At 42.9% G+C, this 21,554-nt stretch overlaps 1 protein-coding gene across 1 annotated transcript; it reads right to left on the bottom strand.

Moving 5' to 3' along the window:
• Window positions 1-12,433: 12,433 nt before the first annotated feature.
• C8H1orf52 (chromosome 8 C1orf52 homolog) lies at window positions 12,434-20,142 on the bottom strand. The gene is made up of 3 exons (XM_048862122.2): window positions 19,607-20,142; window positions 18,306-18,513; window positions 12,434-13,142 (listed from the first exon to the last, which is right to left on the bottom strand). The coding sequence occupies exons 1-3, from the start codon at window positions 19,877-19,879 to the stop codon at window positions 13,066-13,068; spliced, it is 558 nt and encodes a 185-aa protein (XP_048718079.1). The 5' UTR covers window positions 19,880-20,142; the 3' UTR covers window positions 12,434-13,065.
• Window positions 20,143-21,554: the final 1,412 nt, after the last annotated feature.

Genomic DNA, 21,554 nt, shown 5'->3' with positions numbered 1-21,554 from the left:
CTAAATTAAATGTTCCTCCAGCACACACATACACAGATATGTAAAAGGACCCCATCAACTTAAAAAACAAATCACTCTTTGATTTTTTTAAACGGTTACTGTTATTTGTAATACCTAAGATTACTGGGTTTTTTTTTCTTTCTACTTTTCAATTCGTTTACTTTGTGCACTTAATAGTATTGTATGCATAGCCATTTTCACTGTGTAATTTGGCAGCTTCTCCTGTTGCTTATGTGGGAGAGAAACATTTTTAAAAATAGAAAATGTTGAGTGTAAAACCAAAATTGGTGTGTGGGGGACAGGGGCAGAGGAGGGTGTAGTATCTGAAAACGACTTTAACTCACTTTTTGAAACTGACTAGATTTCCAGCTGACAGCATCTCTTTTATTATAAGGTTGCTCATTTGCCTTGAGCAGTTGCCAGACTATTTTATCTGGTCCTTATTTAAGTTTTGAAGAACTAAAAATAACCTGGAAAAAAACAACAACCCAGACAATAACTAATACACCCTCAAAAGGAAAAAAACAGGTCAAACTACAAGTCTGCCAACTTTAGTGTCTCTTTGGAACTTACATGTCCAAGCAGTACATTCTGACCATATTCTGATTATGCTATATGGTTTATCAGGTATCACAGGCTAAACTGTGGGATAAGAGGCTATTACTACTTTGCAGCCTTGATGCTGTTGCCTATATATGTGACAGATGGGACCCTGTTTAGGCACCTATTAGCAGGTCAAAGCCTGCAGGCCTTGAAAGGAGATATCTTGCAGCCTCACACTCACAGGCCATCTTAGGTAGTTGTCACTCACTGAATCTGTTTGGTAGCTGCCTTCTAGCTATTACAGCAGGCAGATAAGACCCTTATGGAGAAACTGAACACTGCTGTCACTAGAAAGTTGAACAGTTAGATGGAAATTTCTAAAAATGTCAAAACAACTGATGTGATTATGAAACGTGTAGTGTTTGGGGTGAATCCTAGCATCAGTCTGAAAGGAAAACTTTTGAAATCATACAAGAGATGTTTTTCTTTCAACTAAAGAACATTCAAATAGATAAACCTGTCCTGATGCAAATAATTTCCTACAAATATCCCCATCCATATTTCTGACCATGCATATTTTTAAGTACCTTAGAAAAAACTTCCCACTAAGAATCCATCCCAGGTCTTACACAGCACCCACTAGACTAGGCAGTTTAGTCAGCATGAATGTATTCCTACAATAAAGCTGTTATTTATGTACTAATGTATCAAGCCTCAGAGCTTTGACTCCAGGAGAGACCCCAGTAACCTTGTCCTAGCTTTCAAGGTCCTACTCACTCAGCACCAGCCGGTATCTCTGACCTTGTCTCCTTTCAGGCTCTCCTCTAATCCCCACTGCTCTGATGCAAACCTTTATGCTTCCATCATTTCCTTTGTTTCCTCCTACCTCTGTGCCTTCTGCCACACTGCCCATAAATGCCATCTCAGAATCTGCTCACTGAGCCACCGCCATCTCCTGCTTCAAATCCCTTCTGAAAAACTCACTTTTGCTGTGTCACATACAAGTGAGTTAATACACTCTCAGAAAAGATCCCAAGTTCCCCACAAATATAGTGAATGGGACCACCAAAATATATTCATGCTTTAAGTGACCACACATTATTGTAACCTTGCTCTGACCTCCTCTCCTGGGGCCCCCCTGCACTCTTTTGTTTGTTATTATCCTCACTTGTGGTGTCACATCTGAGTTTAGTGTGAGGTGTCTTGGAGTGGGGATTTGTGTCTTTCTTGGTTTTGTAAAGTACCTAGTAACTTTTGGAAATTAAAAAATTAATGTAACAACAGCAGCAAGGTATTTCAGGGATCTTTAAAGTCTGTGAATACTCACTGATTCTCTGTTGCATTACTGAGGCACAATGGTGAAGCCTAGGTGAATGTGAAATTAGTAAAACTGAAATGGTTCCCCCCTTCATAATACAGCTGAATTCTTTTCCCAATACTGCGCTCCTTTGCAAGCAAAACTAACAGCGACTTCAATTGATATTTTGCCTGCATAACTCATTCTGGATCTGGATTATACATACAGGATTAGCCTCTGGGCAAAGACTGGTGTATAGTAATTAATAATATTTGTTGAAGCCTATGTCTTCAATTAAGGTTATTATAGACTGTGTGCAACCTTGCCAAAATCCACCTGCCCAGCCACTGGCCATTGAACAAAAACATAGCACATCAATGGCAAATGCATCATGATTTCTGATTGTTTCTTTAGGCATAGGCCCATGCTCAGTTTTCAAGATGGCAACAACTGGGTTCAGATGGAAGTTAAGAAGAGGGATTGTTACTCCAAGAAATGCTGTCTATTTTGCTGTTGCTGTGAGACATTAACATTGTCACTTTCAGTGCTACAATTCTGAGCTGATTTTACCCTAGTGATAAGCAATTATAGACGTAAGGGGAAATCTATTGTTTTTAAGCTTTGGGTCCCTCACACTTATAATTCATCACTCCATTTTTGCTTTGAAGAAGTCCTTATGTTGCCAGTCAGTTCAGGCAGAGTAAAGCCACAAGCTGGGACAAGACCGTAATGACTTATTACTTGAGTGAAGTAAAGAGAAGCAAAATAGGATTCTGGTTACTATTATTTGTTTACTGCTTATACTCTGACTTGGAACAACATACCAGACATGGTGAATGTTAGTTGAATGGACTGATCAGGAGGGGAGTGCACCGCAGCACTCTCACACTATCATGTACAATCTCTCAAATTCCTCTGCAGCTGGAATTTGGGATTTTCCACACATATCTCCCCTTCAGCTGTCCTACTGCAGAACATAGTTGAGCCTCACTCTGCTAACGTTAACATTGTGCTAGTCTCACTCGTGGTTAGATGGTGTGTGATGCTATGGAAATGCTGCAGAGACATACACAAAGCAACAGACAAGACAAACACAGCATTCAGAGTTTACACAACTTCCATCTCGTCCCATTCTCAGGGCAAACGCCAAGGAGTCCTTTTCTAACCGTCACCGTAAAGCCTCCACTTTCTGTTTGAAAAGCAATGTGGAAGCCCAGTCACAGCACTCCTCTGTTAGTAAATGAATTGTTCAGAGATGTACGCTTCCATTCTGAAAGGGCTGTTAGCCTATTCAGATGTGGTAAGCCCCCTTACTAGTATAGCTCTGATGACGTAAATTATTTATCTCAGGCATTTCTAAGATGTCTTCCATGGTGGTATATAAATTCCATGTCAATTGTTGCTGATTAAATATTTGCATATGAAATGGGAGATTTTTGAAGGATATTCACAAATTTGACCTGAAGAAGAATTTCTCTGTGTCCGTCAGCAACGAGCACCTGGTTACAACAAATGAATCTCCCCACTCTGTCCCAAATGATGAGTTTTTCCCTGCAAGCGGAAATCCACCTTTTGCAACAAACATCTATTCCTGGCAAAAGGAAGATTCACAATGAAAATAAAAAATGTGATTTGTCAGCCTGCCAAAACTGTATTTAAATAATACATTTGGGGTGGTGGGAGCTGTCCTCCGGGGGCTAAAAACTTTTAAAATTCTCCTTATTCCTTTACCAGAGGCATAACAAAGCTCCAGGCTCTAGCCATGATCCTGCAACACTTAAGCACAAGAGGGGTCTCATTGACTTTGATGGAACTGTGCATGTGCTAACTTCGTGCACAAGTGTTTGCAGGATCTAGTTCTGGGTCACTAGGATAATCATTCCCAATTTGGGGGTAGTGGGGGGAAAAGCTGCACTAAAGCTACCATATTCCTCAGTACTTAGACTCTCCCTAGTTCTCACTGCCTCCCATGCCCTGCATCAAGTATTACAACAACCTAATCAGTGGGTCAAAAGCATCTCCCAAAGCAAGGAGAACAGATTGGCAACTTACAAAGAGCCTGAGGACAACATCTAATTTGCATAAAAGGGAGCCATTTCCAGCTGCCCTTCTCTTCAGCATGAAGGTGTAGCCTGCAGTGACTACAGTTCTCAGCATGCAATGCTCTTAGAACAACTAACCCACCAGTTAGATCAGGGGAGGGCAAACTACAGCCCGTGGGCCAAATCCAGCTCACCTGAGCTTTCAATCCGGCTCGCAGGATTGCCAGCCCCATGGCGCAGCGGGGCTAAGGCAGGTTCCCTGCCAGCCCTGGCCCCGCACTGCTCCCAGAAGCAGCTGACATTACATCTCTGCGGCCCCTGGGGAAAAAGGAGGGCAGAGGGCTCTGTGCGCTGCTCTCACCTGCAGGCACCGCCCGCCACAGCTTCCATTCTCCGGGAACGGGAAACCGCGGCCAATGGGAGCTTCGGGGGTGGTACAGCGGAGGGCACCGCACAGCGGAGCCGCCTGCCCCATTCCCAAAAGCCACTGCCGGATATGCTGGCCGCTTCTGGGAGCGGCGCAGGCCAGGGAGTCTGCCTCAGCCCCGCTGCACACCACTGTCACCCCAGAGCCGCTTGAGGTAATCAGCGGCAGGCTGGAGCCCGCACCCCGAACCCTTCCTGCCACACCCTTCCTGCACCTCAGCCCGCTCCTGCACTCCCCACCCCCTCCTGCACACTAACCCCCTGCCCACAGCCCCTTCCTGCACACTGCACCCCTTCCCACACTCCGCACTCCCTCTGGCACCCCAATCCTCTGCCCCAGCCCTACATTCATGGCCCTGCATACAATTTCCCCACCCAGAGGTGGCCCTCAAGCCAAAAAGTTTGCCCACCTCTGGGTTAGAGCATCAAATGGGTGTCTGTAGTCTCTGGATTGTGCCAAAGTACTAAAGAAGCGGTCAAGGCAGACTTATATTGCTTTAGGAGCCACATTTCACTCCAGACTACACTTCAGTCACCCTGGCCCAAAAGGGCACAATGACCACACATCCTCTTTTAAGCCTGTTTCTTTCACGACAAACACAGACTGGTGACTGTACTTGTTTTAAAAAAAAAATCCATGCTACATAATCAAGAAAAATAAGCAATTTTTCAAGAAGCCCTCAGTTTGGCAGCATTTTAAAATTGATCAACAGGTACCCAGACAGCAAGCAATTGTACCCAGACAATTGTTCTGGTTTATACAATTCAGGTATCGGTGTGGTCTTAAAGATAAAGATAGCACTAATGGGAAAGTCCTATAGAAATTAACAGAGAAGGAGATTCCTGCTGTAGAATAAGATCTCCTTCTCCATTTCATTCTATAGTTTTTTAGGAGTAATTTATATGGAATATTATTGAATTAATTCCTACTCATTCTTGTAGGACTTTCCCCTAAGGAAGTGGTAGTGGTGGTGGTGTGAGCGGGGGAACAAAGTAAATGGCCAGAAATACTCCCACCCCTAAATCCAACTGCTTTATTTAAGATGCTCAAGATAATTTCATGAATCATAAGTAACACTTTCAAGTACAGAGCAACCAATGAAGAAGGTACTGTAACATCCACTACTAAAACTTCCATGGCAAACAACATAGTCCTAGTCTCAGCACATCTGGCAAGGAGTTTTGGTTCGCTCCAGGGCATACTCAGTATATTATAACCTTTGCCCTTTAAGTAGCACTACGCTAACTATTTTCTTTCTCACCCATTTCATGACACTGAACCAGCCTGTGCAAAATTAAATCCTATTTAGTTGTTGAAGGTAAAAGCCTAAACACATGGCAGAGTTCAGTCCTATAGCATGGTACCTCCATTTCTTCTCATTGTACTACTGCAGGCACTTTGTGTTCTGAGGAGCAGAGTTCATCTTCAGTGCCTCTGAAGAGAACATAGACAGAGTGCTGAAGAGAAAAGGGTTAGAGTTTCATAGGCCTAGTGTCAGCTCTAATTGAACTGTGGCACCTAACTGCATTAAATCCTGTTATAAATCATCCCCAGTGCAGCAGCACCACAATGCCCAAAATACCTTGCACTTGCAAACTGCATTCTAAGGGAGTTTGGGTGCAGTGAATTATATGTTGTACTACACAAATGCACTCGGAAATAAGGCAGCAGGCTGGCTTCTCTGCCAGACCGACATCAGGGAGGGTGCTGGAAATTTTTCTGAGGCTCACCATAACGCAACCTGAGCACGTAGGGCCTCATTCAGGCAATTGTAAGTATAAGTGGCTCCAACTCCATTTATTGGTTTACACTGATACAGTATGTGTTCCAATCCCACATGGAAGTCAGTGGAGTTGCATACACCCACATCAGGTCTCAATTTGGCCCCTAGTGTTAATTTAGTGATACATGGTTTCCAAACAATTAATAAGAAAGAAGTTTATTCTTGTTCATTCACCATCTTTAGCTACATGTTTCTGCTGATCTGTACCCATGTATTACTGCATTGAATTGCCATAGCTGAGCAGAGGGCTGGCAGTGAGTGTTTCACTGTTTCATCCAACTTGAGCATTGTTTTAGTTTTTCTTAATAAAGCGGAAGCCAGGGATCCCCTCCGTGGGCTAAAACAGGGATTAGATAAATGGAACTTTTCAAGGCAAATTATGCACTTGAGTTGACATTCCACAATGCTTTACATGGCAGAAATAAGATTTAGTGTACTCTTGCCAAATCTAGACCAGTTTTCGTTACAGGATAATAAACAATTAATTTTGGGCTTTTTTCCCCTCAAACTGGAAGCTTTGAAAGTCACTCTGTAAATTATCATAAAAGGCCCAATTTGTAAAGGTATTTAGGTGCAGATTTTCAAAAGTGCCAAGGAACTAGGCATCTAGATGCTTTCAAAAATGCCACTAGGAGCCAATCTGCATCTCCCTGGCCCAAACTGCATAAATTCGATCAATGGGACTATGATTTGACATACTTTTGGAACTTTTAGTGACTCAGTCTCCTTTCTCCAGGAATCCATAATCAAATGCATATTTGTGAAGCACAAATTCGAATACTGATGTCAGAAATGGGATAGCACAGACCTTTAAGGTCTCTCCTCTACTTTGTGTATTGTATCAAAAATAGGGAGTTGAATCACTTGTGTGTGTTCGTACTACAAAATTGAATGGCTGACCTACCACAGAATACTAAATATTTTTGTTAGACAGTTGTGTCTGACTTTTAACCTTACAGCTCCTGTTGAGAATAAAACCTGTTTGGATAACCTTGTTAGCCTCATTAATCTGTTGTTAGATCCTTCTAAATATTCATTGATTTTGTGGAGATTATAGTAACTCTGTCTGGAGGGAATTAAAAACAAATTGAAATTAAAAAAATTACAGTAGCTTTAAAGAGCTCATCAGTCAGACAAAAGCTATACCACAGAAAACTTAACAGAATCAGAAGAAGTTGTGGGCCACAACCTAGGAAACATCCAAGACAGATGCATACCTTTTCCCAAGACACTCTGCTGAAATGGTAGGGTATTGGATTCATGGAAAATGAGTGTCTTTACAACAGCCATTTTGCGAGCATACTTAATTTAGACACCCACTAGTGGACTCTCCTTGGAAAAAAGTTAGTAAGTCTAGCACTTTAGAGCTACCGTCCCTTTAACTAGAGCATGAACTGGTTCAGATTCATTACACCTTTCCATTTCTTCATCATCCTAATTATGTAGTGATATGCATTCAGTGTCTTGCCTCATTTAAATTCTCTGAAAAAGTAAATTTTGTAAGATCAATACAGTATTTCATTCCTGCTTAAAAGCACACAGGAATCTGGGTTATTTACAACACCTATTGTTCTCTGTGCCATACAGACTGCCAAGAGGACATCTGTCAGCTGAATGCCAGCAGTACCTTTACAAAAAACCTCAATCTTCCTAATAATCCATCAACACTTTTATACACCTCATCCTTAGCAATCACCAAAGGTATAAGCAACTTAAAACAGCAGAACCTCTTCTGACTTTCTAAGAATTAGCACTGAAAATATAGTTTTAAAGATCACAGTTTATCAATCCCCAACAGTTATTTGTGCATTTTCCCTAACTGACTGATGGTTTGAGTACAGCAGCAGATTATTCCAGTCCTATGATTATTATTCTCCCAGAGCAGAAACTTGAAGAAAGACACAGGATGTTAATAAACACCTAAAGAGGAGTTATTACTACTTAGTAGCAATTTAATATGGAAGCTTTTGGCCAACAAAGCCTACTTTGACCACCCGCACCCTACACCCCTTTCTGTTTGTAAAGGCTGGCTTGAGGAGCAACTCCTCCCCTTCCCCTTCAAGCCAATAGCATCATGAAAAACAGTGCAACAAAAGCTTGCTCATGGATCAAGTCTGTTTCTCATTTATGCATAGAGACTTTAGTCTGATCCATCCAGACCACAGAATTATCCTGCAGAATTCACATAGCTAGTCTGCCACTACTGTAAATTCTATAGTTTAAGGAGCTGATGGAAGACATGGGCTAAGGAAAGAGAATGGGAAATCTTTATTAAAAAACAGACTTTTCAAGAAAGCTTCCACTCGGGGGGGGAGATCACAATGGTAAAATAATGGCTTGAGGCTCCTTACAATCAAGTGCTATGAAATCTACTGATTAAAGGCAAAAATAAGAGTCAGATATTTATTAGTAATTAATTATTATTAATTATTATTATTATTAAGCATTCCTTTTAAGATAAGCAACACAGAAGATACAAAGCGATGCTATACAAAGCGATGTATAAATTGTGTTAGAAGTGTCTGAACCCAGCTACCATACATAGGATATTGTACCATGCTAGCCACAGACTTCACATAACCAACATTTATGCCTTGACCAAACAAGCCCCTTTTGAGCATAAAAACTACTGCACCAGATTCTTGATGTCCATCTATCAAACTGGCTTTTCCAGAGATCATCACACAAGTTCGTCAGAAGTTAAAACTGAGAGCTCAAAAAACTTCTTTCAGCTTATTTCTAAATTACCCAAGGAACAACTCTGCAAAGAGTTTCAAGATCCTACAAGCATTTCTTTTCCTAGCCCCAAAAGAGCAACCAATCCCTCTTATCATCTAACCAAGTTCCTCAAAGCACCTCATGTGCTGGGGAAATTACTTAATTTAACAAAGCTGGACCCAGGCATACTTCGCTTGTGGACAGATTCTTTGATTATCTTTTCGCTAAGGGCCTACGGTTGTGATATTTACTCAGGTAGAGAATAGTAACCCTCGCCTGATAACTGCTGGATAACCCAACACAATGCCCCATATCTCTATTAATTCAATTACTCCATGCCTGTTTCATAACTCATCTAAAGACAGCTAGCTAGACTAGGAGCTGACATTGGAAGGTACAGTTTTACAAAGGAGATAAGCAGCTAGTGCTTGCTCACCTGATGGATAACAGTCCTATTGTATGGCAGTAAAATACAGAAAGCTTAGACATCTAGTTAAAGCTAGTGTGAAAAACCAGATACCAATTTAGCACTCCTAGTAAATAAATATAAATATTTTATTATAAATAAAAATTGGGAAACATCCAGGACCCTTATAACTGAAGATAGTCTTAGGATGACAGAACACAGAGGGGCTTCATTCATAGACAACCCCTTATCATCATCTTCCCCACCCCTGTGTTAGAACTTTATTCCCAGGATTCTTGCCTATTTCACAGCTCTCCCTGCCAAAATCCCACTGTAAGATATCTTGAGGAATAGACTATTTATTCATGCTCACCTGAGCATTTCCTTTCTTCAGACAAGACAGGAACAGCCTTTCCTTGTTATTTTTATGAGGAAGGTTATGGATATCAAGATAGCTGAAGAAATAAAAAAGAAAATTGGTTCCTGTGCTCTGTGGCTCTTTAACAGCTGGAACATATTTCTGAGATAGTGACTGACAGATGTGGTTCTACCTTCAAACTGCTAGGAGGCTAAAGTGCCAGTGTAGGATCAGGGGACCTGGCAATGCATAATAACGTTAATATCTAGCTCTTATATAGAATTTTTTATCACTGGATATCAACAGTCTTTGCAAAGGAGGTCAGTATAATTCATCTCCATTATCCTCTATCACAGATGGAGAAACTGAAGTAGAAAGAGGTGAAGTGACTTGCCCAAGATCACCCAGCAGGCCCGGGATATGGTATAATGGGTAGAGCACTCAGCTGGCACTTGAGTTTTGGGTTGTATTCTCAACTCTGCTACTGGTTGCTGCGTAAGCTTGGGAAAGTCACTTCACTGGTCTGTCCCTCAGTTTTCCCATCTGTAAAATAGGGATAATGATATTGACCTTCATTGTAAAGCACTTTCAGATTTATTGATGAAATGTGCTATATAAGACCTAGGCATTATTATTACAAATCAAAAGATGAAAAGTGATACATGCTAAATATTAGTTACCCCTTCTGACTTGAGTCCTTAGCTAATATTGGGGAGGAGGGCAGGTTGTTTCTCTTAGGAAGAGAAATTGACAATAGAGTCAGATACTTCTTTGCTGCCATCTTGTTTATTTACAAAGAATATACAAAATCCTATTTCTCTGAAAATGGTAGGAATCAAACAACAAGAGGCAATTTATCTGCTCACAGTTCCAAGCCTCTTTCCAGCCAGCCGCCTTCCCAAAAAGTTCTTCCTCTTAGCTTTCTCACAGGGCTATGTTCCAGTGCTTCTCTTGCTGGCTGCTTCTGCCCACAGACACACTCCACCACCAATCAATACTAAGCCTCCTACATTTGCAGTCAGCCCCTAGCAACACACAGAGCTCAATTTCTGACTGGCTGCAGCCTTGCATGTGGTCTGTGTTTTGAGTAGTGCTTCTGTTGTTTCAGCTATCTTACTCTAAAAGTTGCTTCCTATATTTATCCTGAATAGAGAGCTATCATGCACCAGCTTCAACAAGGTTTCACCCAACCTCCAACATAGCACTATTATTAATTAACCCCTGTTCCAGGTTAGACATGGTTCCTGCCACTAACAGCCAAACAGGTTGGAAGCTGTTAGTTTCAATAAGGCTGGATATTATCCACATCATTATACTCTCTGAGTTCCAAGGCCAAACAGGAGTCATTGGTAAGTACCATCATCACATGCTGATCCTTGCCCAAGTTGCTACTAGGGTAATGAAGCAAATAATATGAAGACAAAAGCCTCTTTGTCATGCCACTACTGCAGACATGGATCTACTGCCAAGGTCCCTGGCTTTAAAGTACAGCTATGGAATTGTTTCAGCTATTTCAGGCAGCAGCCAAAGAGATCATTACAGGATGCAAACATTAGTGAATCCCTTGGACCACTTCACCTGTGAGGTTTGAGCAGGTTGAATCTCTCTAGTATAAAAAATCATCTCATCTTGGCTAACTTCAGGATATTCTCTGCATTTACTGGGATCTGGTAATTAAGGCAGAATTTCCAAAGCCTCGTTAGATCAGCTAGCACCCAGGAGAAGGGGTCCTGCATCTTGTTAACTAGACCACAGGGAGCAGAATAGCACACCCACAAAACTGACCTATTTGATTTCACGGCTGAAGAGAATCTCAGTATCACTCTTCCAATCCAGCTATCACTATACTTGTAACCAAAACTGAAGTTCCTCCTTGACCTGGATTTAAGGATTCTTCATAACACATCCTTTGAAGAACAACACCCCCAACTCCAGTGATCCTGAGGATGAAGAGAGAAGGTTGGGTCTAGCCTGATCATTCACAGACACCAGCTTCACGTTTAACATATTTGTAAAATTAACAGGCTCAAAAACATAATGCTTAATGAGACCACCTAATCTCTTGAACAAAGAGTACCCAGAGTCAGGCTAAGTAATCTGTATCTACCTGCGTGTTGACAGAAGTAATATGTCAGTTACAGTCATAGCAGTCTTCGCTATGGTGTATGAGTATTGTGTTGCAGATGTGCTCTTTTTGAATTAAACAAAAAGCTGAATTTCTTCCCTTGTGTGATTATTAAAACTAGGGGCAATTTCACACTATGGGTGGCTGGTCACAATTAGGTATTTACATTCTAATTTCAAATGGCTGCAGCATTCCACAGTTCCTAAACTGTCACATTGTGTGGCTATGCCCCGTGAAATCACTGTCCCACTCCTACCATTGAACCTGAATCATTTCTGATCGCATGATTAGGTCTTAGGTACCATTTATTCTCAGATATGCGTAAAGCCCTCTGAAAAGATGTGAATCAGGAGGGCATATTGCTTGACTAGATTCTGCAATGGGAGCAATAAAAAGACCCAAATTGCTTGCTTGCTGCAGACCTCCTCCGTTTCTGGTTGTGTATAAAATTCACCTGAACTTCCTATTGCTATTTTGTACTGAAGGGGATGTATTTGACAATAATCATTGTGTGCTGAAGTTGAGCCATGACAACTTTTGTTTTTAGCATGCATGTCAGTTTTGTTCTCCACTTTGAGAATACATAAATTGATCCCATTCTGCAATATTGACAATTTTCCTCACATCATTTAACCTCATGAGCCATTGCTGCAGGCAACAACGTAGTGGTATCCAGCACAGATTTCAAAGCAAACTCACTTTTCAAGTACATTTTTGAAGATCAGTGTCCTAAATGAAGCAGTAACTCTCAATTTATTACACATCAAACCATGAAGAATCTGTCAAGCATCTCTAACATACTGCTAAAACACACACAGTATAGAATTTGTCCATTACATTGCATATTAAACAGTTAAGCTATATACATTTTCACAGGTAGTTTTAATTTCAGGTGACCTACATATTTACACTCTTTACATACATTTCAAAACAGCATTAGTTAAACATGTACCACAGTATGTTACTTAAAACAACATTTTAAAAAATATGTTCCTTTATAAAAGGTTTTTAGCACAATGGCAGGTCAGCTGAGAAAAGCTCACATCACAAGTTTGTGGATAAAGAGAATACCACAAAACCCTATAACCTGTACGAGCACAAATATTCCTCACAATACTTTAAAAAAATGTGTTTTAAATAAATTGATTACATGGACTTAATTTTTGTTCAGTGGATACAGGTTTTATCACAATACTGATCCACGAACTCTTGTGCTTTCCAAGTGGCAAATATTCTATGGAAATAAAAAAATCTCTGAACAACATATGATATAAGTTAGGTGAAAGTATATTTGTTTCCCATTTCAGCAGAGGAATCAAAGTTCACGACATGTCCATAGGGGGCCAAATGCAGTTCATCCTGCTTATTACTTCTTCCTCTTAGTCTCTTCTCCAGTGTCTAGTTTGCGTTTCTTAGCAGAAGTTGGTTCATCTTTTTCTTCATCTTTAAATAAAACATGGTGTCAATTAACGCAAGTACAATATGTGAACTCAAGCTGGAAAGTTAGATGTGTTGTCACATACCCTAGCCTCTCACCAAACCAACTTATTTTTCCCACTTCTGAAGATATGTTGGAATCACACACACTAGGACTGGCTGATAACATCCTCACTCTTGGAATGGACCAAAATGATAGTAGGAAAGATTTATTATTTTTATTATGGTAGTGACTAGGGGCCAATCATGCTAGGCATTGTACAAACAGAAGGAGATAGTTCCTGCCCCAAAGATCTAACAATTTAAATAAGACAAGACAGACCAAGGATAAGAAGAGAAATATTATATGCAAGCAGAGAGTGACGGTCTGCAAAGGTCATGTTTGTTGTACAATTTCTTTTTAATCTTTGGGTGGGATTTTGTTAGGAGGGGACACAAAGGAAGGAGAACAGGACAGTGGTGAAGAGGGAAGAAAGAAGGGGAGCACGCAGGGCAGGCAAAACGAAGAGTGGGAGGAAAAGGGAGCAGGAACAAACAGCCAATCAGCACACGGGAGAGAATATTCTGAGTGAAACTGTAGAAAGCAGTTGGATGCCATCCTCAGATGATGATGCTCCCTTTGTCAATCAAGCTCTCAATGAGCAAGCCTAAGTACCTGATATCAGAGACAATACTGGATGTTTCACAAGAAACATTTTCTACTTTTAGCTCCGTTCTTTACAGCTTGTCTTGAGTTATTCTCACACACAAGCGCATTTAATACATAGTTGACAAAAACGAACATTCAATGACCTATATGGCCAATTCTTCCAACCTACGGTATCAAGATGTTTAGGTGCATGTATTATAGATGCCCTTCTAAAAAAAAACCAAACAAACAAAAAAACCTTTCATTTACATAGCTCCTTTTATCCTGAAGTACTATACAAACATCATAAATACAAATAACCTGGTCTACCACTGAAATACAGCTACTTCTGGGTTGAAACACAGCAGTAGTTCTCATAACTAAATTTTCTTTTAAAGTTTTGAATGTAAAACCTGTCTGAAATTTTTAAGAGTAAAAAAAACCCAAAAACTACAGACTGAATGTTAAAAATATTCTGCAGACCCTGCCATTACTTCTTCATTGGAGGTAGGGGCTGGATTCATTTTGCTGATGTGATGAGGAGTGGAGCAAACCATTACAGTGCCAGCTTCAATTCATGCCAGGAAAGACATGACGCACGCTGAGCTAATACTATGGATCTAACCTTGCTGCTGAACCACAGACAACATAATTTTGTGAAGAGAGGAAGAAAATAAGGCAGCCAGATAGTATTGCTCTGGCTTAGAGAGGTACGAGAGGAGGAAGAACAGCAGGCCACCAGTGGCCTTCTCCCAAAGATCTCTACAGCGGAGCCTGGTGACATGCACCACCTTATTTGTATTTTGTATTAACATCTCTCTCTCCAGCACAGGAAGCAGCACTCAGCAAATCCACTTTTTATTCACATTCATGTTAAGCTTAGTACATATGTGACTGTGGAAAGCACGGCCATATTATGTCACGACTACCTGGAGAAGAAAGAGCAATCAAAGAAACATTTAATGTAGGAACTGAACTTACTCTTGGTTCATTAAAGCAGATAGTACATTTTTAATGACTTAATAATTATAGGGCGGGCCTTGAACTATGAGGCCATCAATGGTTTCAAGCTTTGATTTATGAAGTTTGGATGCTTTAACTTTATATGGCATCTATCCTATGAGCATCTTGACCCTTTATAATCAGGTATGTATTGCATTATTATTATTTCATCTCTTTTTCCAAGTTAAAAGTTCAATATAACAAAACCAAATGTTTGATAAAAGAGAAGCTTCAAACAGGATTTTGGAACAGCAAAATATGAGCAAGAGAACACTTAACGACCACAAGAGCAAGAGAGACAATTAATGTAACTAAGCTCCCTGGGACTGCATCCTGAAACAACCTATAAATTAGCTCTATAGCACATGGTTGCTTGGAAAATGGTTTATTTGTCCCTTTCTGGTGAGTTTCTGAACACCGGCTTAGAAAACAAACTAAAATCATTATGATTTTCATCCTAATAAGAGGAAATTTTATAACAGGATTTTATACATAATCCTTCTAGAGCCACTGGTATAGGACTAACTTACCATATATTAGATATTGCCTGTTTTGGAGGAGGGGAAAGAAGGAAACCCAGGAAGACCAAACTAAAAGCAGATCACATAATACACACCCAAAAAGAACCATCTCTTTTTACTTTTCAGACCCTTCTAGGATTGCCAGGAGCCCGGTTTTCAACCAAAACACCTAGTCAAAAAGGGACCCTGGAGGCTCCAGTCAGCACTGCTGGCCAGGCCGCTAAAAGTCCAGTTGACTGCAGAGGCCAGCTCTTGGAAGTGGCCAGCATGTCCCTCCAGCTCCTAAGCGCAGGGGTAGCCAGAGGACTTAGATTCATAGATTCATAGATATTTAGGCCAGAAGGGACCATTATGATCATCTAGTCTGACCTCCTGCACAATGCAGGCCACAGAATTTCACCCACCACTCCTAAAAAAGACCTCACACCTATATCTGTGCTATTGAAGTCCTCAAATTGTAGTTTGAAGACCTCAAGGAGCAGAGAATCCTCCAGCAAGTGACCCGTGCCCCATGCTACAGAGGAAGGCGAAAAACCTCCAGGGCCTTCCAATCTGCCCTGGAGGAAAATTCCTTCCCGACCCCAAATATGGCGATCAGCTAAACCCTGAGCATATGGGCAAGATTCATCAGCCAGATACTACAGAAAATTCTTTCCCGGGTAACTTGGATCTTACCCCATCTAAAAACCCATCACAGGCCATTGGGCCTATTTACCATGAATATTTAATTACCAAAACCATGTTATCCCATCATACCATCTCCTCCATAAACTTATCGAGTTTAATCTTAAAGCAAGATAGATCTTTTGCCCCCACTACTTCCCTCGGAAGGCTATTCCAAAACTTCACTCCTCTGATGGTTAGAAACCTTCGTCTAATTTCTAATCTAAATTTCCTAGTGGCCAGTTTATATCCATTTGTTCTTGTGTCCACATTGGTACTGAGTTTAAATAATTCCTCTCCCTCTCTGGTATTTATCCCTCTGATATATTTATAGAGAGCAATCATATCTCCCCTCAACCTTCTTTTAGTTAGGCTAAACAAGCCAAGCTCCCTGAGTCTCCTTTCATAAGACAAGTTTTCCATTCCTCGGATCATCTCAGTAGCCCTTCTTTGTACCTGTTCCAGTTTGAATTCATCCTTCTTAAACATGGGAGACCAGAACTGCACACAGTATTCCAGGTGAGGTCTCACCAGTGCCTTATATAATGGTACTAAAACCTCCTTATCCCTACTGGAAATACCTCTCCTGATGCATCCCAAGATGACATTAGCTTTTTTCACAGCTATATCACATTGGCAGCTCATAGTCATCCTATGATCAACCAATACTCCAAGGTCCTTTTCCTCCTCCGTTACTTCTAGTTGATGCGTCCCTAGCTTATAACTAAAATTCTTGTTATTAATCCCTAAATGCATGACCTTACACTTCTCACTATTAAATTTCATCCTATTCCTATTACTCCAGTTTACAAGGTCATCCAGATCCTCCTGTAGGGTATCCCTGTCCTTCTCTAAATTAGCAATACCTCCCAGCTTTGTATCATCTGCAAACTTTATTAGCACACTCCCACTTTTTGTGCCCAGGTCAGTAATAAAAAGATTAAATAAGATTGGTCCCAAAACTGATCCTTGAGGAACTCCACTGGTAACCTCCCTCCAACTTGACAGTTCACCTTTCAGTAGGACCCGTTGTAGTCTCCCCTTTAACCAATTCCCTATCCACCTTTCAATTTTCCTATTGATGCCCATCTTATCCAATTTAACTAATAATTCCCCATGTGGCACAGTATCAAACGCCTTACTAAAATCTAAGTAAATTAGATCCACTGCGTTTCCTTTATCTAAAAAATCTGTTACTCTCTCAAAGAAGGAGATCAGGTTGGTTTGGCACGATCTACCTTTTGTAAAACCATGTTGTATTTTGTCCCATTTACCATTGACTTCAATGTCCTTAACTACCTTCTCCTTCAAAATTTTTTCCAAGACCTTGCATACTACAGATGTCAAACTAACAGGCCTATAATTACTTGGATCACTTTTTTTCCCTTTCTTAAAAATAGGAACTATGTTAGCAATTCTCCAATCATACGGTACAACCCCTGAGTTTACAGATTCATTAAAAATTCTTGCTAATGGGCTTGCAATTTCTTGTGCCAATTCTTTTAATATTCTTGGATGAAGATTATCTGGGCCCCCCGATTTAGTCCCATTAAGCTGTTTGAGTTTCGCTTCTACCTCAGATATGGTGATGTCTACCTCCATATCCTCATTCCCATTTATCATGCTACCATTATCCCTAAGATCCTCTTTAGTCTTATTAAAGACTGAGGCAAAGTATTTGTTTAGATATTGGGCCATGCCTAGATTATCCTTGACCTCCACTCCATCCTCAGTTTTTAGCGGTCCCACTTCTTCTTTCTTTGTTTTCTTCCTATTTATATGACTATAGAACCTTTTACTATTGGTTTTAATTCCCTTTGCAAGGTCCAACTCTACTTGACTTTTAGCCTGTCTCACTTTATCCCTACATATTCTGACCTCAATAAGGTAGCTTTCCTTACTGATCCCTCCCTTCTTCCACTCCCTATATACTTTCTGCTTTTTCTTAATTACCTCTCTAAGATGCTTGCTCATCCAGCTTGGTCTACAACTCCTGACTTTGTGCACTGCCTCTGCCTGCCCTGGACCTAGGAACCAGAGGGACATGTCGCTGCTTCTGGGAGCAGCCTGAGGTAAGTGCTGCCACCCCAACCCCTTGCCCCAGCCCTGAGCCCCCTCCCACACCCAAAATCCCTCCCAGAGTCTGCACCCTAACCCCAGTCCTGAGCCCCCTCCAGCACCCCAATCCCCTGCTGCAGCCTGGTGAAAATGAGTGAGTGAGGGTGGGGGAGAGCAAGCAATGGAGGGAAGGGGGATGGAGTGAGCCCAGGGCAGAACGTCTGGCAGGACAAGGGTGTTTAGTTTTCTGCAATCAGAAAGTTGGCTAATCCTTCACCAGATTGGATAATTACCCACCTGATTCCAAAGACTCGTGCTCCTCTTCTGGTAAAAAGTTAATTTTGTTTGTTTGCTGTGGAGCATCATCACCATTGTCCTCATATATGTTAGACCATTTTATTGCCATATCAAGCTCAGGAGGTGGTGGTGGCTTCTTTTCCTTAATACTGTAAATCTCAGGTGGTGGTACTGCATTAGTCTTCCACACTTTGAATTCCTTAGGAGGCTGTTGAAGAGACCACCACCGTTTACAACAATGCATTGCAACAAAGCGAAGTGGAGCAGAAAGCGAGAGCTTCATATTATGTCATCAAATCAAAGGAAATCTGATCTCTTGATTACCAAAAATAGTCACCCGAGGGGCTCTGGTGAGACTAAACAAGAAAGAGCCTTTCCCCTAAAACAACAAAGGGGAAAACCAGAAAACTAAACGCCATGCCCCCAGCCCAAAGAAAATAGCAAAGATTCAATAAACTCTGTGGGGAGAAGCCTGAATTAGAGCCCTATGTGGGACTATTTTTTAATCCCACTCCTGTTTTACCCCGTAATAGTCACTCCTACTGCTACCCAATCTGGCTGCAGGGCTCTACCCTGACGTTCCTCCCTATCAGGAAGAGAGGCTGGCCATCTCACCAGGGTGCTGTTCCAGGGCCTTGCTCAAGGGCAGTGATTTCTCATCCTGCAGCCTGCATGCAGCCCAATTAGCAGACAGCTGGGGCCCAGCTGTGTGCTAAAAAAAATTCAAATTTTGCTGATCTGGTCTGAAAGAGGGTGGGGAAGCTGAGGGGGAGACAGTGTCTGGCAGCCTAATGGACTCGTGAGTGCCGTAGGGGGGCAGGGTGCAGAAGAGTGGGTCTCTGGGCAGGGTTGTGGGGACGGGGTGCACCTCCAGGTTTTAGGCTACCCTCCCTTCTGTAGAGGGGTCTCTGGGCTAGGGGTGCTGGGCACAGGGGAATGTGGGGGTTTATTGGGCAGCGCGGGGGGGGGTTGGTTCTCGACCCAGGGCCCACAAGGATAAATAGGTTGAGAACCCCTGCTGAAAAGGATCACCGTGTCTTTGACTAGCGGGAGTCTGATAACTCCGGAGCCCCCCGCCCCCGCCCCCAATGGCCCCTTGGCGCCTAGGGGGCGGGAGAGTCTCCGCTCAGCTGTTCGCAGTGGCCTGGGGCTCACCGCGGTGCCGCTCGGGCTCACCGCGCCTAGCAGCCCAGGGCCGGGAGGGCCGCACGCAGGGCAGGGCTCGACCCCAGAGCCGCGCCGCTGGGGGAGGCCGCGCGCGTTACCCCGGAGCCCCCACACGGGGCCGCCCCGGGCCTCACCTCCTCGGGCGCCCGCACGACCCGACGCTCCCAGTCGATCTGCTTGTTGAGCGGGTTATAGAGAAAGGATGGCGGCCGGGACACGTTCCGGAACAGCTCGTCGGGCCCGGGCAGCCGCGGCTTCCGGCCCGGGCTAACCCCGGCCGCCTCCCCGGCCGCCTCTCCCCGAGCGGCGCGCGGCTCCTCGCTCTCGGCGTCCGAGCTGGAGCTGCTGCTGCTGTCGCTGCCGTAGGCCGCGAAGTAGCCGAGCGGATCCTTCCCCTCCGCCGCCATGGCGGGGCTGGCACTGGGGACACCCCGCCGGCCGCGGAAACCCGGCCTGGAACCAAAGGTTCCGGGAGCGAGAGAGGCCGGCGGAGCCAGGCTCCCTCCCGCGGCCGACCGCCAGGAACGCCGCCCTCCCCGAGGTAGCTGCCCCGCCGTCCCCGAGCAGCGGCTCCCGCCCACACCGGGGTCCCGCTGCCCGCGAGGGGGCGGACACCCCGGCGGGGCTCTGCCCCGGCCCGGAAGCTGAGGGAGGAGGGGCCAGGCCCTGAAGAGGCCGCAGCTGGGCAGCCCCAGGGAGCGGAGCGGTGGGGAGAGCTCAGCACGCGGGAGGGCGGGGACTGTTTAGCGATCGGATGGGGGAAGATGCCGGCCGGGTACAGGTGGCCCTGCCCCATCGTTTTCCTCATCATAGTAACAAAACAGCGAAGAGGACATTCAAAGACACGGCTAGAAAACCGATTGAAAACGGATCAAAGGAAAATGTGGTTTCCACACCACTCTTCATTAACCTATAGGACTCATGAAAGAGGCGTAGTAGATATTGAAGTTGATGAGAACATGCACAAGTAAGAGTAGGGATAGACAGCCTTGATTGACTGCTTTGAAAATCACAAGTTTCTCATGCTTCAGCGTGTACAATAGGCCGGTCACTAATTGATAAGGGCTAGTGCATGGGTTCTCAAACTTCATTGCACCATGAACTCCCCCTTGGACAACAAAAATTACTAGATGACCCCAGGAGGGGAGACAGAAGCCTGGGGTGGGAGGTGCAAAGCAGAAGGCCCACTGCGTGGGGGGCCCCTGTAACCTGAGCCGCACTGTTGAAGGCTAAAGCCCTGGGACCCCAGCAAGTCTCAGCCAGCCCTGGTGAACCCATTGAAATGGGATTGTGACCCACTTTGGGGTCCCAGCCCACAGTTTGAGAACCACTAAGTTAGTGTAAAAAAGCCCTCTGGGTAGGTTATTCCATAACAATCGATAGTACAATAAGCTCAAACCCTTTATTTTCATGTGGATTCCAATAAGCTTATTTTATTTTTAGTGTTCTCTTATTAGCTTCAGGCAAATAGACAAATTTGGATTTAGAGTACTCCTGTATTTGATGGAAAAACTAAGAGCCACTCTATTTTGTTTGCCTCAGCTGAGATCTTGTTTGTATTCACGAGTAGGCTACATTGTACAACAAAGGCAAACTTATTGGAGCTTACATTTTACAGTTATTTGATTCAACACAGGAGGTAATGCTGAGAAATATATTTGCTTTAAAAATATATATATACACACACACACGCTCACAGACCTTATCTAGAGAAGAATAAAAAGCGTGTGAACTAACAGTCTAATGAAAAATCTAGTATAGACAAATCTTTAAAACAGGGGTTCTCAAACTGAGGGTTGGGACCCCTCAGGGGGTCATGAGCTTATTATATAAGGGGAGGGGTCACAAGCTGTCAGTTTGCATCCCAAACCCCACTTTGCATCCAGCATTTATAATGGTGTTAAATATATAAAAAAGTATTTTTAATTTATAAGGGGGGGGGGGTCGCACTCAGAGGCTTGCTGTGTGAAAGGGTCACCAGTACAAAAGTTTGAGAACCACTGCTTTAAAACATGCTAAACCGGTCACCTCCATAGGAACTTAAGCTTTAACCCAACCACTTAGCCTGTGTTAAAATATACA

Source organism: Caretta caretta, chromosome 8 (genome assembly GCF_965140235.1).
Source record: "Caretta caretta isolate rCarCar2 chromosome 8, rCarCar1.hap1, whole genome shotgun sequence".
NCBI lineage: Eukaryota > Metazoa > Chordata > Testudines > Cheloniidae > Caretta > Caretta caretta.
This window is presented reverse-complemented; position numbering and strand designations above follow the sequence as displayed.

Excerpts from the sequence above, each read along its gene's own strand:
- C8H1orf52 (XM_048862122.2), bottom strand. The coding sequence starts at position 19,879 with ATGGCGGCGGAGGGGAAGGATCCGCTCGGCTACTTCGCGGCCTACGGC. Across the intron at positions 18,514-19,606 it reads TCGTGCGGGCGCCCGAGGAG|CCTCCTAAGGAATTCAAAGT; the intron begins GTGAGGCCCGGG and ends TCTCTTCAACAG. Across the intron at positions 13,143-18,305 it reads GCACGAGTCTTTGGAATCAG|ATGAAGAAAAAGATGAACCA; the intron begins GTGGGTAATTAT and ends TTTTATTTAAAG.